This window comes from Athene noctua, chromosome 1 (genome assembly GCF_965140245.1).
Source record: "Athene noctua chromosome 1, bAthNoc1.hap1.1, whole genome shotgun sequence".
Lineage (NCBI taxonomy): Eukaryota > Metazoa > Chordata > Aves > Strigiformes > Strigidae > Athene > Athene noctua.
The window spans coordinates 34,439,696-34,452,289 of record NC_134037.1 but is presented as its reverse complement, the minus strand read 5'-3'; the positions used below and the strand labels follow the sequence as shown (position 1 = coordinate 34,452,289).

The 12,594-nt window shown below is 44.6% G+C and overlaps 1 protein-coding gene across 1 annotated transcript; it reads right to left on the bottom strand.

Moving 5' to 3' along the window:
- Positions 1 to 5,682: 5,682 nt before the first annotated feature.
- On the bottom strand, positions 5,683 to 11,149 carry SDHAF4 (succinate dehydrogenase complex assembly factor 4). The gene is made up of 3 exons (XM_074895844.1): positions 11,082 to 11,149; positions 8,596 to 8,748; positions 5,683 to 5,957 (listed from the first exon to the last, which is right to left on the bottom strand). Exons 1-3 carry the CDS (start codon positions 11,119 to 11,121, stop codon positions 5,848 to 5,850), a joined length of 303 nt encoding a protein of 100 aa, XP_074751945.1. The 5' UTR covers positions 11,122 to 11,149; the 3' UTR covers positions 5,683 to 5,847.
- Between the last annotated feature and the right edge of the window lie 1,445 nt (positions 11,150 to 12,594).

The following is a 12,594-nucleotide window of genomic DNA, read 5'->3' as shown; positions in this document are numbered from 1 at the left end:
AATGCCACAAGCCATTGCTTTACTCTAATGCTATATCCCAGTGAATTGCTAATGTTAATCATCTGGGAAGAGCAAGAAGACAGCATGAAAAAGTGCTGAAGTGCTTCGTTCCTAACTGCAGAAACTGCAAGAAAACAAACCAGAAATGATCATTTATGCCCTACGATGTCATTGTATTGGTTGTGCATTCAGACCATGATTGGTTTTGACAGGTATCACAAGTGTTTTTGCAGCACCACAGGATGTTATTTTGGACTTACTACCAGAGCCTGTGGCTCCTCTTTTAGGTAAATGCCAGACTGTCAGACCACACAAAAAGGGCCCTTGGCGTTCACTCTTCGGCTGTTACGTGTTATTTTGCTCAAATGTTCAATTTCTTATCTCTTACTGACACATTCTCTAACCAAATTTAAGCAAATACTTGGTGGTTACTGGCCCTGGCCTGGGAGGTGGTAAAAAGTGACTGAAGCTCCTCAAGAGTGAAGTGGTATCCTCTGTTTCCTGAGTGCCAACTCCATGGCAGCTGTTTACAACACTGGTTAGTAAGACCCCTTTTAGTTTTTGAAAGCAAGCAAAATGCCTGCCTTTGTGCAGCACTCTGTCCTGTTGGTGTGGCCAGAGCTCTTGGGAGTATCTTCCAAATCCAGGTGTTCCATGGACGTGGGCAGGGAGCACCTGGGACCCGCCTGAGCTCCAGCAGGAACGACATGTGGCTGCGACTGCGGCTGCCATCGCCTGCACAACAGCAGACACACAGGGCCTGGGTAGCACTTGGGTCAGCCCTTAATCACGAAGCAGGGGGAGACTGGAGAGAACTGACTGAAACATAAAGAAATCCATGGAAAAGTGAGAACGGTTCTTTATCTGCTAAATCAAAAAGGTGCAGTTCTGAGCCAGGGAGGACTGCAGCTGCCGCCTGTGCTGAAGGTAGCAATTAGAACTGAAAATAAAGAACGCCAAGAAGTGGAACTAGGTAAACGTTCATGGAGGGTGGGCTGGGAAGGGTAAAATCTAGTAAGAGAAGATAAATTCATGCAACAATCCATGGATAAGGAGAATAAGTTTTAGAGTTCAAAAATAAAATAACTGCAGTAGTGTTACTGCCCCTTCACTAATGAGATGTTAAATATATTAATAATGACGCAGAAAAGGCAGAATTTTCCAGTTAAAATTTCTGCTTCCTATTTGAAAAGGTGGTGTACTGTGTGATGAAGTATTTTCCAGCCTGCTAGCAACTGAAGAGGCAAAGCATTACTAGAAATAAGTATTTTTAAAACCAGCATATATTAAAGATAGCTGACCCAGCATATCTTTAGGTAACTCAAAATGTCAATAGAGTTTGGGAAAACATAACTGTCACACTAGAAGGGAAACTAGAATCAATCAGGTATAAATACAGACCAATTTTCCAACATCCAAACCATGGTGCAGAATTTATAGAAGACTAAAAGTTCAAAACGTAATTACCACTAGTTAACATCTTTTATGAAAAACAGGCTTTAGCAAACATCATTTTGCTCTTCAGCGAGGTATTTGGTTGATAAACCTAACTGAACAGACTTAGTACTTCCGTAGGGCATCGTCGCAGCGAGTCAAACATCTTAACTCACAACTAGCACGATACTCTGTCAATGAAATACACACTGGGTGTACAAACTGGCAGATTTCAGTGAGGAGCCGCCCCACTGGCTGCAAGTCAAGTGAGTTTTAGGGAGGTTGTACAGATTTGTGATAGGACTAACACACTTTAATGCTCTAATAAAATCATGCAAAAGGCAAAGCTGGGCCAAGCCATGCATTCTTACACAGAGCCAGAGTAATGCAAAACAACAGAAATGATGGAGCGGAGCTGACTTTCATTCAGGTACATCTTGCTTCAGCATAGCAAAAGGCAAAAATATCCATATAGGAAAAAGAAATGTAGGCCATAAAATGGGAGACTGTCCTGGGCTCCCCAAGAAACTTTTATTCGGTTTTAATGCCCATTGTGGTGCTGTGGCAGCAGCAGCTAATAGGAATTGTGAATATATAAGCTGGAGCATGTAGAGTAAAAGAGAAGAGGTTGAAAAATCAGCAAAACTCCAGGAAGGAAACACAAAGGGGTGAAGAAAACATTCACAGTTGAAGACTAGAGAAGATCCATTTGTTTAGGCTATCAAAAAGAACTTGTCCAGAACTAAATAGAGCATATGTTCACACATTTTAATAATGACAGCTTATTCTTATTAGTAAGTACCCACACAAGCAGTAGATTTGTACTCTACTACAGTATTTACAACTAGGCAAATTCTTGAATGAAGAACTGAGCTCAGTCTGACTCAAAGATCTTTAGTTCAGTGCCAGATAACTTAGTTTTAAGACCTCCAATATTAGATCATCTAATGTAATTAGTCCCCTTTGACCATAAGGTATCAGAAAGTAATGCTCTTTTTCCCCAAGCAGCATTTAGCCAATTTTCAAACAGGCATCTCCATTTATCAAGGAAAAGATAATGCAAAGAGCATGTAATAAGCTAGGTGATAAAGAACAGCATTCTAAAACTGCATGTAGAGCACCCCTACGCTACTTGCAACCATGAGCTGACCCTCTCGGAATTAAATCTCCATTTCCATCATCCCATTTACAGCTGTCAGTCTGAGATGAGACGAAACAGTTTCCATCCCCTCTCCACAAAGAGGACAGAAATCTCAACCCACTCTAATGGAGACAGAGGGGATGGTTCTCGAAGAAGGGGGCTTTTACCACTGAACACTGTGCTAAAGGATAAGATCAGCTAAGTAGCACAGGGAATAAACAAGAGGAGCTGGAGACACTCACATGCGTGCAGGGCTAAGATCTTATTGGCATAATGGAGACAGGATGGGATGGCTCTTGTGTCTGGAATGGAAGGACACAGGCTCTTTAGGAAGGACAGGCAGGGGAGACAAGGAGGGGGTATCAGCCTCCATGTCAGTGACCAGCTGGAGTGCGTGGAGCTCTGCCTGGGGATGGATGAGGAGCTGACCAAGAGCCTATGGATCAGGATTAAAGGGAGGGCACGGACAGGTGACATTATAGTGGGGGTCTTCTACAGGCCACCTGAGCAGGAATACTGAGTGGATGAGGCCCTCTATAGACAGATAGGAGCAGCCTCATGTTCACAAGCCCTGGTCCTCATGGGAGACTTCAACCACCTCGGTATCTCTTGGAGGGACAACACAACAGGGATTAAGCAATCCAGGAGGTTCCTGGAATGCACTGGTGATAACTTCCTTCTCCAAGTGATAGAGGAGCTGATGAGGAGAGCTGCTATGCTGGACCTTGTTCTCTCAAACAAGGAGGGGCTGGTGGGGAGTGTGAAGCTCAATGGCAGCCTTGGCTGCAGTGACCATGAAATGGTGGCGTTCAAGATCCTTAGGGCAGTGAGGAGGGAGCACAGCAAGCTCGCTATCCTGGACTTCAGGAGAGCAGACTCTCCTCTTCAGGGATCTGCTTGGCAGAATAGCATGGGATAAAGCCCTGGAGGGAAGAGGGGCCTAAGAAAGCTGGTTAATGTTCAAGAATCACCTCCTCCAAGCTCGGGAGCAATGCATCCCAACAAAGAGGAGTCAGGTAAAAATGCCAGGAGACCTGCATGGATGAACAACTAGCTTCTGGACAAGCTCAAATGCAAGAGGGAAGCCTACAGAGGGCAGAATCAAGGACAGATAGCCTAGGAGGAATACAGAGAAACTGTCCGAGCAGCCAGGGATCAGACTAAGGAAGGCCAAAGCCCTGATAGAATTAAATCCGGCCAGGGACATCAAGGGCAACAAGAAAAGCCTCTATAGGTACATCAGTGATGAAAGGAAGACTAGGGACAATGTGGGCCTTCTCTAGAAGGAAATGGGAGACCTGGTTACCCAGGATATGGAGAAGGCTGAGGTACTCAATGACGTCTTTGCCTCAGTCTTCACCAGCAAACATTCCAGCCACACTGCCCAAGTCGCAGAAGGCAAAGGCGGGGACTGGGAGAATGAAGAACCACCCCCACTAGGAGAAGATCAGGTTTGAGACCATCTAAGGAACCTGAAGATGCACAAGTCAATGGGACCTGATGAGAGGGTATGGGCGGATGAAGTGGCTAAGACGCTGTCCTTCACATTGGAGAAGTCCTGGCAGTCTGGTGAAGTTCCCACTGACTGGAAAAGGAGAAACATAACCCACATTTTTAGAAAGGGAATAAAACAAGACCCAGAAAACTACAGGCCAGTCAGTCTCACCCCTGTGCTCAGCAAGATCGTGGAGTGGATCCTCCCAGAAGCTATGCTAGGGCACATGGAAAATAAGGACGTGATTGGTGACAGCCAGCGTGGCTGCACTATGGGCAAATCATGCCTGAAAAATTAGGTGGCCTTCTACAGTGGGATTACAGCACTGGTGGATAGGGGAAGAGCAACTGATGTCATCTAACCGGACTTGTGCAAAGCATCTGACACTGTCCTGCAGGACATCCTTGTCTCTAAACTGGAGAGACATGGATTTGCTGGATGGACCATTCTGTGGATAAGGAATTGGCTGGATGGTCACACTCTTAAGCGTTGCAGTCAATGGCTCAATGCCCAAGTGGAGAGCAGTGACAAGTGCCATTCCTCAGGGGTCATTGTTGGGATCAGCGCTATTCAACATCTTTGTTGTCAACACGGACAGTGGGGTTGAGTGCACCCTCAGCAAGTTTGCTTACAACACCAAGCTGTGTGATGCTGTTGACACTCCGGAGGGATGTCATCCAGAGTGACCCTGACAGGCCTGAGAGGTGGGTCTGTGCAAGCCTCATGAAGTAAAACATGGCCAAGTGCAAGGTCCTACACATGGGTCAAGACAATCCCAAGCACAAGTACAGGCTGGACAGAGAATGGATTAAGAGCAGCCCTGCAGAGAATAATTTGGGGGTGTTGGTGGGTGGAAAACCAAGTGTGACCCAGCAACGTGCACCCACAGCCCAGAAAAGCCAACCGTACGCTGGGCTGCATGATGAGAAGTGTGGCCACCAGGTTGCTTCTCCCCCTGTACTCTGGTCTTGTGAGGCCGCACCTGCAGTGCTGTGTCCAGCTCTGGGGCCCCCAACGTAAGGACATGGCCCTGCTCAAGCACATCAGAGGGCTGGAGCACCTCCCCTGTGAGAACGCTGTTCAGCCTGGAGAAGAGAGGGTTCTGGGGAAACCTTATACTGGCCTCCCAGTACTTAAAGGGGGCCTTACAGGAAAGATGGGGAGGGACTCTTTACCAGGGACTGCGTGATATACACTGGCACAGGTTTCCCAGAGAAGCTGTGGCTGCCCCCTCCCTGGCAGTGTTCAAGGCCAGGCTGGACGGGGCTTTGAGCAACCTGGTCTAGTGGGAGGTGTCCCTGCCCATGGCAGGGGGTTGGAACTAGATGATCTTTAAGGTCCCTTCCAACCCAAACCATTCTGTGATTCTAAGCACTGATCTCCTTGGAGGTGGCTGTACATTTCATAAATGGTTCATGAACTGCAAAGCCCTTCTAGCACTTTTAAGACACTACATAAATGTTTAAATACATAAAGAAATCCAAGCCCTTATATATCTCCCGCTGTGTACATAATCCTGAGTGCTAATTTCACATCACTGTACTTGCATTTATACTTGCATAGTGTAAACAGCATTAAAGATCAAGTGCACAGCAAGCAAGAGCTCCAAAACGGGAGTTGCAGCGTCATGTTTATTTACATAACATCCCTCAGAAAATTAAACACAAGCATGACAGAAACAAGAAACAAAAACAACAAATCCAGGTGAGATATTTCTGTACATTATATTTTTCAACAACCAGAAATATTTTATTATCAATACAGACACATTTATACATTAAAAATCTATACAACGTCCTTTTCTCTCCCAGTCTCCGAAACGTGTAGGTTCGGGGCCTTTAGGTCCACCCCTCTCTTTTGTAGCAGGATTGATTCCATCAGGGAATTCTAAAATGACAGGTAAAGTTCATTAAAACGCCCATAACATTGACAATGTTTGCCTCTTAATTTAATTTTCAAAATCAATTCTCTTTTGTTTTCAAAGGCAACCTTGAGTTAAAGCATTTCCCAGAGTCATACAAAAGTAATTTCAGAGTTTGACTACAGTCAGCAAAACACATGATCGATCATATTCAGTTATGCAAATAAAAACGCAACTCCATGTCCAAAGGCTCTAAAGCAGCCCAGCTTCTCATGAATTCACAGTGAGAACTTGCATCACTCAGGTATGCTGTACAGATAGATGTTCCCTATGTCTAAAACACTGTCAGTTTCTGTGTTTGTCTGTAATTTTAAGCACTCAGGTTTTAATTTTAGCTTGCATTTTAGTCAAGATTCTATTATTGTTATATTTAAAACACCATGCTTTCATGGATGCTGGTATGTTTGTCAAGAAATAGCATGTTGATACCTCAACACCAGCCTACATACCACAGTCATAGGAGGTACTATAAAATCCTGAATAGCTAAAATGAGACTTTTTACCTTCTAAAACTTAACCTGAGCTCACTAAGCTACTGTGACACCCTTTCAGGAGAGGGAGACTCCTTAAGTGGGGTGTGAACAGCACTTTCAGATCCCTTTGGTAAGCGACGTGCCACGCTTACCCATTAGCAGTGCTGCTTCTGCTGCCAGCACCCTACACCAGCTAGTGCCACCTACTCAGGCACCACGGAGCTTTCAGCACCTCACGGCCAACACCCTGAAACCACTCACGCTCCCTTACTCAGGGACATTTCTTAAGAGTAGTAACTCAGGCCACCCATGCTGCACAATGCCCATCCCCGCTTTGTGGCCACTGAGAAGCCACAAAGCACTTTCTGGCACAGCGTCGTCCCAGGCGGAGTGTTTTCTCATCCTGCACTAGCCTGCAGGGCTCCCCGAAGCTCACTGTACCCCACACATCCCATGCCGCTTCTTCAGAGCCTCCCATCTATATGGTAACTCAGGGCTCCCTGAGTCGTATCCCCATCTCAGCCCTGGTGAGCAACACAAGTAATGAGGAGCCGGGTTGAAAATGAGAAAAGACAACAACAGAAATCTTTGGAGTGCAGACAAAAAGGACGGTGATGGAGGGAGACTCACACAGCTACAAGCTATACACAATGACATATTGGGATGCCTGTTTAAAAATTCATGTAGATCAAAATAGGAAATGTCAGTATTTGAGCCCCTCTGGCAATACAAGGAGGGCAAATGCATCTAATATTATTTTTTAGATGTCATCAGTCCAATATCCAAGCACTACTGATGTGCTGACAGTGGATGCAGAAGCTCAAAAGATTTCTCCATCATAGCTACACAGCCATGGGAATTCAAATAACCAACTTAAACTCTGATGTTTTTTTCCTAGTAAGACAATGGGCAGTCAGCATTCTAACAAACTATTGTTAGTGTTACATGTAAAAAATATACAGGTACAACTAAATTAAAAGGCAAAAAACCCCCCTTGAGTCTTGCTCTAAACCTAGAACGTTGAAGCAAAAAGCAAAAGATAATGATTATGCATTTTTTTTAAATGAAGCAGGGATGGAGCTTATTTTCTTGGGAATAAAAGGACAAAAATTAAATAGCTGCTTGAACAGTAACTTCAAACTCTGAGTCAGTTTTCAAGTGAGTCACAATCTGAAATTGCTTGCAACCATTCTGGAGATGATACTGTAATTTTTCAGTCACTTTGTCGTCTGGATATTCATAGTAATCTATTGATATATTAAAGAAAAATTGTCCTAGAGACCTTGAAATAGATAAACATAAGTTATCACTACTGGTAAACAGTAACTACAGTGAATAAGATAGCACTTTTAGCGAAGGGAAGATGGCTAATTTAAAAGGAGGAAAGAGATTCTGTCTTTCTCCCCTCTGACAAAAGAAATGCATGTTTCTAGTGACTTTAGCTGTGATATATCTGTGCCTCCATCTTGTTAGGCTCTCTAAATGCAGCCCCACTGAGGCCACTGCAACGCCATGAGAATAGCAGATCATCTGGCTTCCCTGGACCCCACTGAGTGGCTCAGTAAACTCAGTGTCCTGTTGCTTTTCAAAACACTACCCACAAGACTAAGAGAAAGACCAATCCTGAAATACAGCATGAATCAGAAATGTTCTGTGGACTAAGAAACAGAACAGGCTTTTTTAATAATAAAAGGTATCTGGTGCCCTCATGAGTTTACTACCACCATTTTTAGTTGTACTTAACAGACCAATACCAGCTATATTTCCCCAAATCATGCAACGTTTATGGTGGAAGGCACGTTTGGCAGACATCTGGCCCCAACCCTGCTCAAAGCAAGGCCAGTATTAAGTCAGGATATCCAGGAAAATTTGAGTATCTCCAAGGGGAAAGAGATCACTGATTCTCTGGGTAACTTGTTACAATGTTTGACCACCCTTGTTCTGCAGACTCTCCTTCATTTGCTGCAACTTCTGCCCATTGCCCTGCCTGTTTTCCTCAGAACCATTAAGCTCAGAAAGTGATTCTGACGAGTGCAGAATGCCTATCCCTCTTCTTAAACTGATATCAGCACTGAATTTCAGGGGCTGGCCTTTAAATCATGGCTTTCAATTGTTGGAAAACATGACTTACTTTCCAGGGGTTCCCTCTCTACACTGGACTCCTCTGGTTCATCAAATCGACCTACTGGTAACTTCGGTTTCTTAAGTGACTGTTTAGCAGGTTCAGATCTTCCTCCTGTCTTAGAGCTGGTGCTCCTCAGAGAGCTGCAAAGCAGTGACGACCCTATCAAACAAATAGACACGTGTAGCATAAACGTGAGACTTCAATACTGAGTAGCTCCATGACTGTTCAGAGCAACGCTGAAAACCCCTCACTTCAGAAATGAGGGAGCAGAAGACAGGAAAAGAAACTCCACATATTAGCTTAACATTCAACTCACGAACACCTATGGAATCGGCACAGATAATTATTTTTGGCCCTAGAAACATACGCAGGCAAAAACTGTGTTAGTTGTATAACTCAGTTCACATAAACAATGTTATTTTAAACTGCTTGAACTTATCTTCACTGTTATCTCCTTATATTTTCGCTTCTAAATAGTAATTATAAAACAGACCAGTACATTCTGTTTTCCTGGAGAAGTCCTAACCTCCCCCAGGAAGCCTGATGATTTCCAGGTCTTGGCTCATTTCCAGCAGCTTTTGAGCCAGAAAAAGCTTCTGCTTTTCCAAAGGAAAGTTTTAAAAAATAAAACGTTGTTCCCTGTTCCCTTAGTAACAGGTTTTCCAGAATGCTGGTAGAGAATAGCTGGGCTTCCCTTATGATGGTAAAATAATTCAGCTGGTAGCCAAAAGCAGGACAAACTTTGAGCACATTTAAGTTCAATTATGTAACTGCATGCAAATGCTTTAAATAAAAGCATAAACTTTTTTTCCTTTAAAGTCCTACTAACATTTGTTAATGTAAATGTAGGAGAAAACCTATTAATATCCATACCTAAAGTTCTTTCAAGTAGTATAAAAAGAGGTGCATAGATATGTCATAAATAATTCAAGAGTCATAAACAAGTCTAAAATTACGTATGAAGATCTCTCAAAAGGACTGATATTTCTGCATTTGGTTAAAAAGCCAAATGTCCGCAGTGAGCATAACTACCCTCTAAAAATATTTTAGCTATGGATACGTGCCTAAAGCATCTCTGTCTTAAGAAGGAAGATTCAAACATAAATCTTCCCTGTACCAGTGTGGGTGCAAAGTACTTGAAAGAACTACTATTCTACCTTGTTGGAGAGATCGTATCAGGAAGCCTTCTCAAGCAGTGTGGATTTGACTCACCTATATATATACACACCAACCGACAATCCACCTGTATTCCCAGAATTAGCATATTCATTCATCTTAAAATACCACAGCCCTAAGATTAAACCCTACAGTCACATGAACTGTATTGTGCCTGCCAACTGTTGTCAAAACCCCAAAAGGAGTAATTTTTTTCTTTTCAAGCATGACATGATGGACTATCAACAGTGAAGAATCCAATACTTCTGCAAACACTGGATCTTTCTACTCCTGTGGAGCATCCTGTCATTGTTCAGTAAGCTGAAAGAGAACCTAGCTAGAAAACTAAATTAAAACTGATATTCTATCCAAAGTTCAAATAAATCAGACTGAGGTACTAATATGAAATTGATTATCTCAGTCAGGAAAGAAGAGGCAAAATCCATTTTCCTATCTGCAGTACTTGATACTGTTGACCAGAATACATTCCTCTTGACACAGAGATTCATGCAGTGGGAGCTGGGCACTCATTGGGATGCCTGGGGGCTAGGACGACCAGCCAAATCTTGCCATGAACCTAAGGGCCAAAGAGACCCTAGGAGGACCCACAAACATCTAACAACATTTTTTCCCACCTCTTCTATATACCATACCAGTCTGTTTCAGGAATATTGTATTAACAGCGTCACAGAAATCTCAACTTTTGATGGAGAAGGAAGCCGCCTGACCTATAGCCCTACAGAACAGCCTGAACTGAGCATGTGAGACATTCACTGTTACAAAGGCTACTTTATTTATCCTCCAGCCTAGGTTTCTCCATGAACAAGTCATCTGAACGTCCTCATACGAAGGGCACAGACCAATAACTTCCAAGGACACAGTAAGTTCCCTCCAGCTAGTCTACAAATATTAAACCACGGCTTAATATTTTACTACCGCTGAAAGGTTCGCAGAAACGTCTGGGAAAGCATATCTCCGGCACGGATAGTGAGGCCTGACAGCAGTAGGTTTACAATACAGGGGAGAAAAACATCTAGAGGGGGGGAAAAAAAAAAAAAAAAAAGGCAGGAAATCGGTAGATAAATGGGGGAGGGCAAAAGCTGTGGCACCCCACCACCCACAGCCGCGGGCTGACGAAGCGGGGGGTCACACAGCGGGTCGCGCACTGCCCCCATCGCCCGCCGCCATCTTAGGCACCCTTCAGCACCCCCAGCCCCGGCCGGTAACCGTCCCTCTCTCCCTCGCTCGTATCTCCCTTCCGTGAGGACGGGGAGGAGAACCTGGGGAGCCCCTCGGCGACAAAGCCAAGCCCCTCCCGCCTTCCACCCGCCTCTTACTCGCTGCTCTCGGCGCGTCGCGTAGCAGCCGCAGAGCCATGGCCGCCCCGGGCTAGGGGGGGGGGGGGGGGGGGGGCGGGCTGAGGCGCAGCCCCCACCGCGCATGCGCGAACGCCGGGGGCGGGCGGGCAGGGGCGGGGCTCGCGCGGCGTCGGAGACGCCGCGCGAGCCCCGCCCCCGTCCGCCCGCCCCAGAGGAAGAGGCGGGAAAGGCGGTTCCAGTCAGGGCGGTGGGTTCGGGCAGTCCCTCTCCCTCCTGCCTTAAAACCGTCCCGTTCTGTCACGAAGGGAGGCGTTAACGAAGTAAATCTCCTTGATAAATGAACAGCAGCAACGGCCCGTTGAGTTTAACGCGCTACGTCTGGCAATGCCCAGACCCCGAAAGTTCCCACTGCCTTATGTGTGACATGTTCTCGATCAGCTTTTTTGGTTAACTGTACGTTAAGAGGCTGAAAACAGTGGGAAACCCTCTTTATTCTAACAGCAAGATGCTGGGCCTCTAGGTCAGAGAGGATAAAGACGAATAGTGGGGGATCATGCAGAAAAAAAAAAAAAACCCTCTTCTACCCAAAAGCAGCAAGAAGAAAAAAAAAAAACCCAGCAGATACCAAATTCGAGAACTTACTATGCCTGTGCTCAATACAGTAAATACAATCATGAAATCCTTAAAATTACTCATACCAAGCTGTCTGCATATACCAAGTAAGAATAAGCTCTCTTCCTAAACTGCTTAATCCATGAAAAACCACTCGTGTGCAATCTCAAATGGTAAGGATGAAATAGCAATGTCAGATTAATTAGAAACTGCTCTTTCACCTAAAAATAAACTGAGGTCTTGAAAACCTTTTTTTCTGCTCTTCATTTATTGTACTGTTGTAAAAATGTAAAACTCACTTTTAACTCCTACATTACATATTTCTAGATGTTGTGGCTGAGGAGGTAATAAATCTGAACATTAGTAAATACAAATGTAACACATGCCACAGGAATTTTCTGCTTTGTGATTAAATGCAATGGTTTTTTGTTTTCCTCCCTCTGTTTACTGATCATTTATCTCTTACACTGCAGCTTGCCTTGTGAGGAAGACTCAAATGATACAGTATTTTGCTTTGCTATTCTAAAAAGCAGGGAATAAAATATGTGGAGCTAGCACAAACTCTGCAGCAGGTCAGTGCAGATGAGTTGAATGTAAGGTGGTTATGGGGGTTGTCTGCGAAGTACCACAACTAGCACTGCCCCAGGCAGCCAGCATGTGGATTCTGTCTGAACGCCTCCTCTTCCTCTCTGACCGCGTCAAGAATCTTGGTTATCTGAACACCACTCCTGGTCACCTGGTCAGGGCTGTGCAAATAAGACTGGCTTGGAATGAAGGGTGTTCTGTGGTTACAATGTCAATTTTCCATCAAGATGAAATCTCTTGGCTCTGCTGCAAAGCCTGGTGATTTCCACAGTAGAACATGAGCACTTTTCCCAAATTAGTAGCAATTTCTAGATCCATTAAGATCAGAAAGCTT

Coding starts and splice junctions, on each gene's coding strand:
- SDHAF4 (XM_074895844.1), bottom strand. CDS start 11,121: ATGGCTCTGCGGCTGCTACGCGACGCGCCGAGAGCAGCGA. Junction 8,749..11,081: donor CGACGCGCCGAGAGCAGCGA/GTAAGAGGCGGG, acceptor TTTGTTTGATAG/GGTCGTCACTGCTTTGCAGC. Junction 5,958..8,595: donor AGAGAGGGAACCCCTGGAAA/GTAAGTCATGTT, acceptor CTGTCATTTTAG/AATTCCCTGATGGAATCAAT.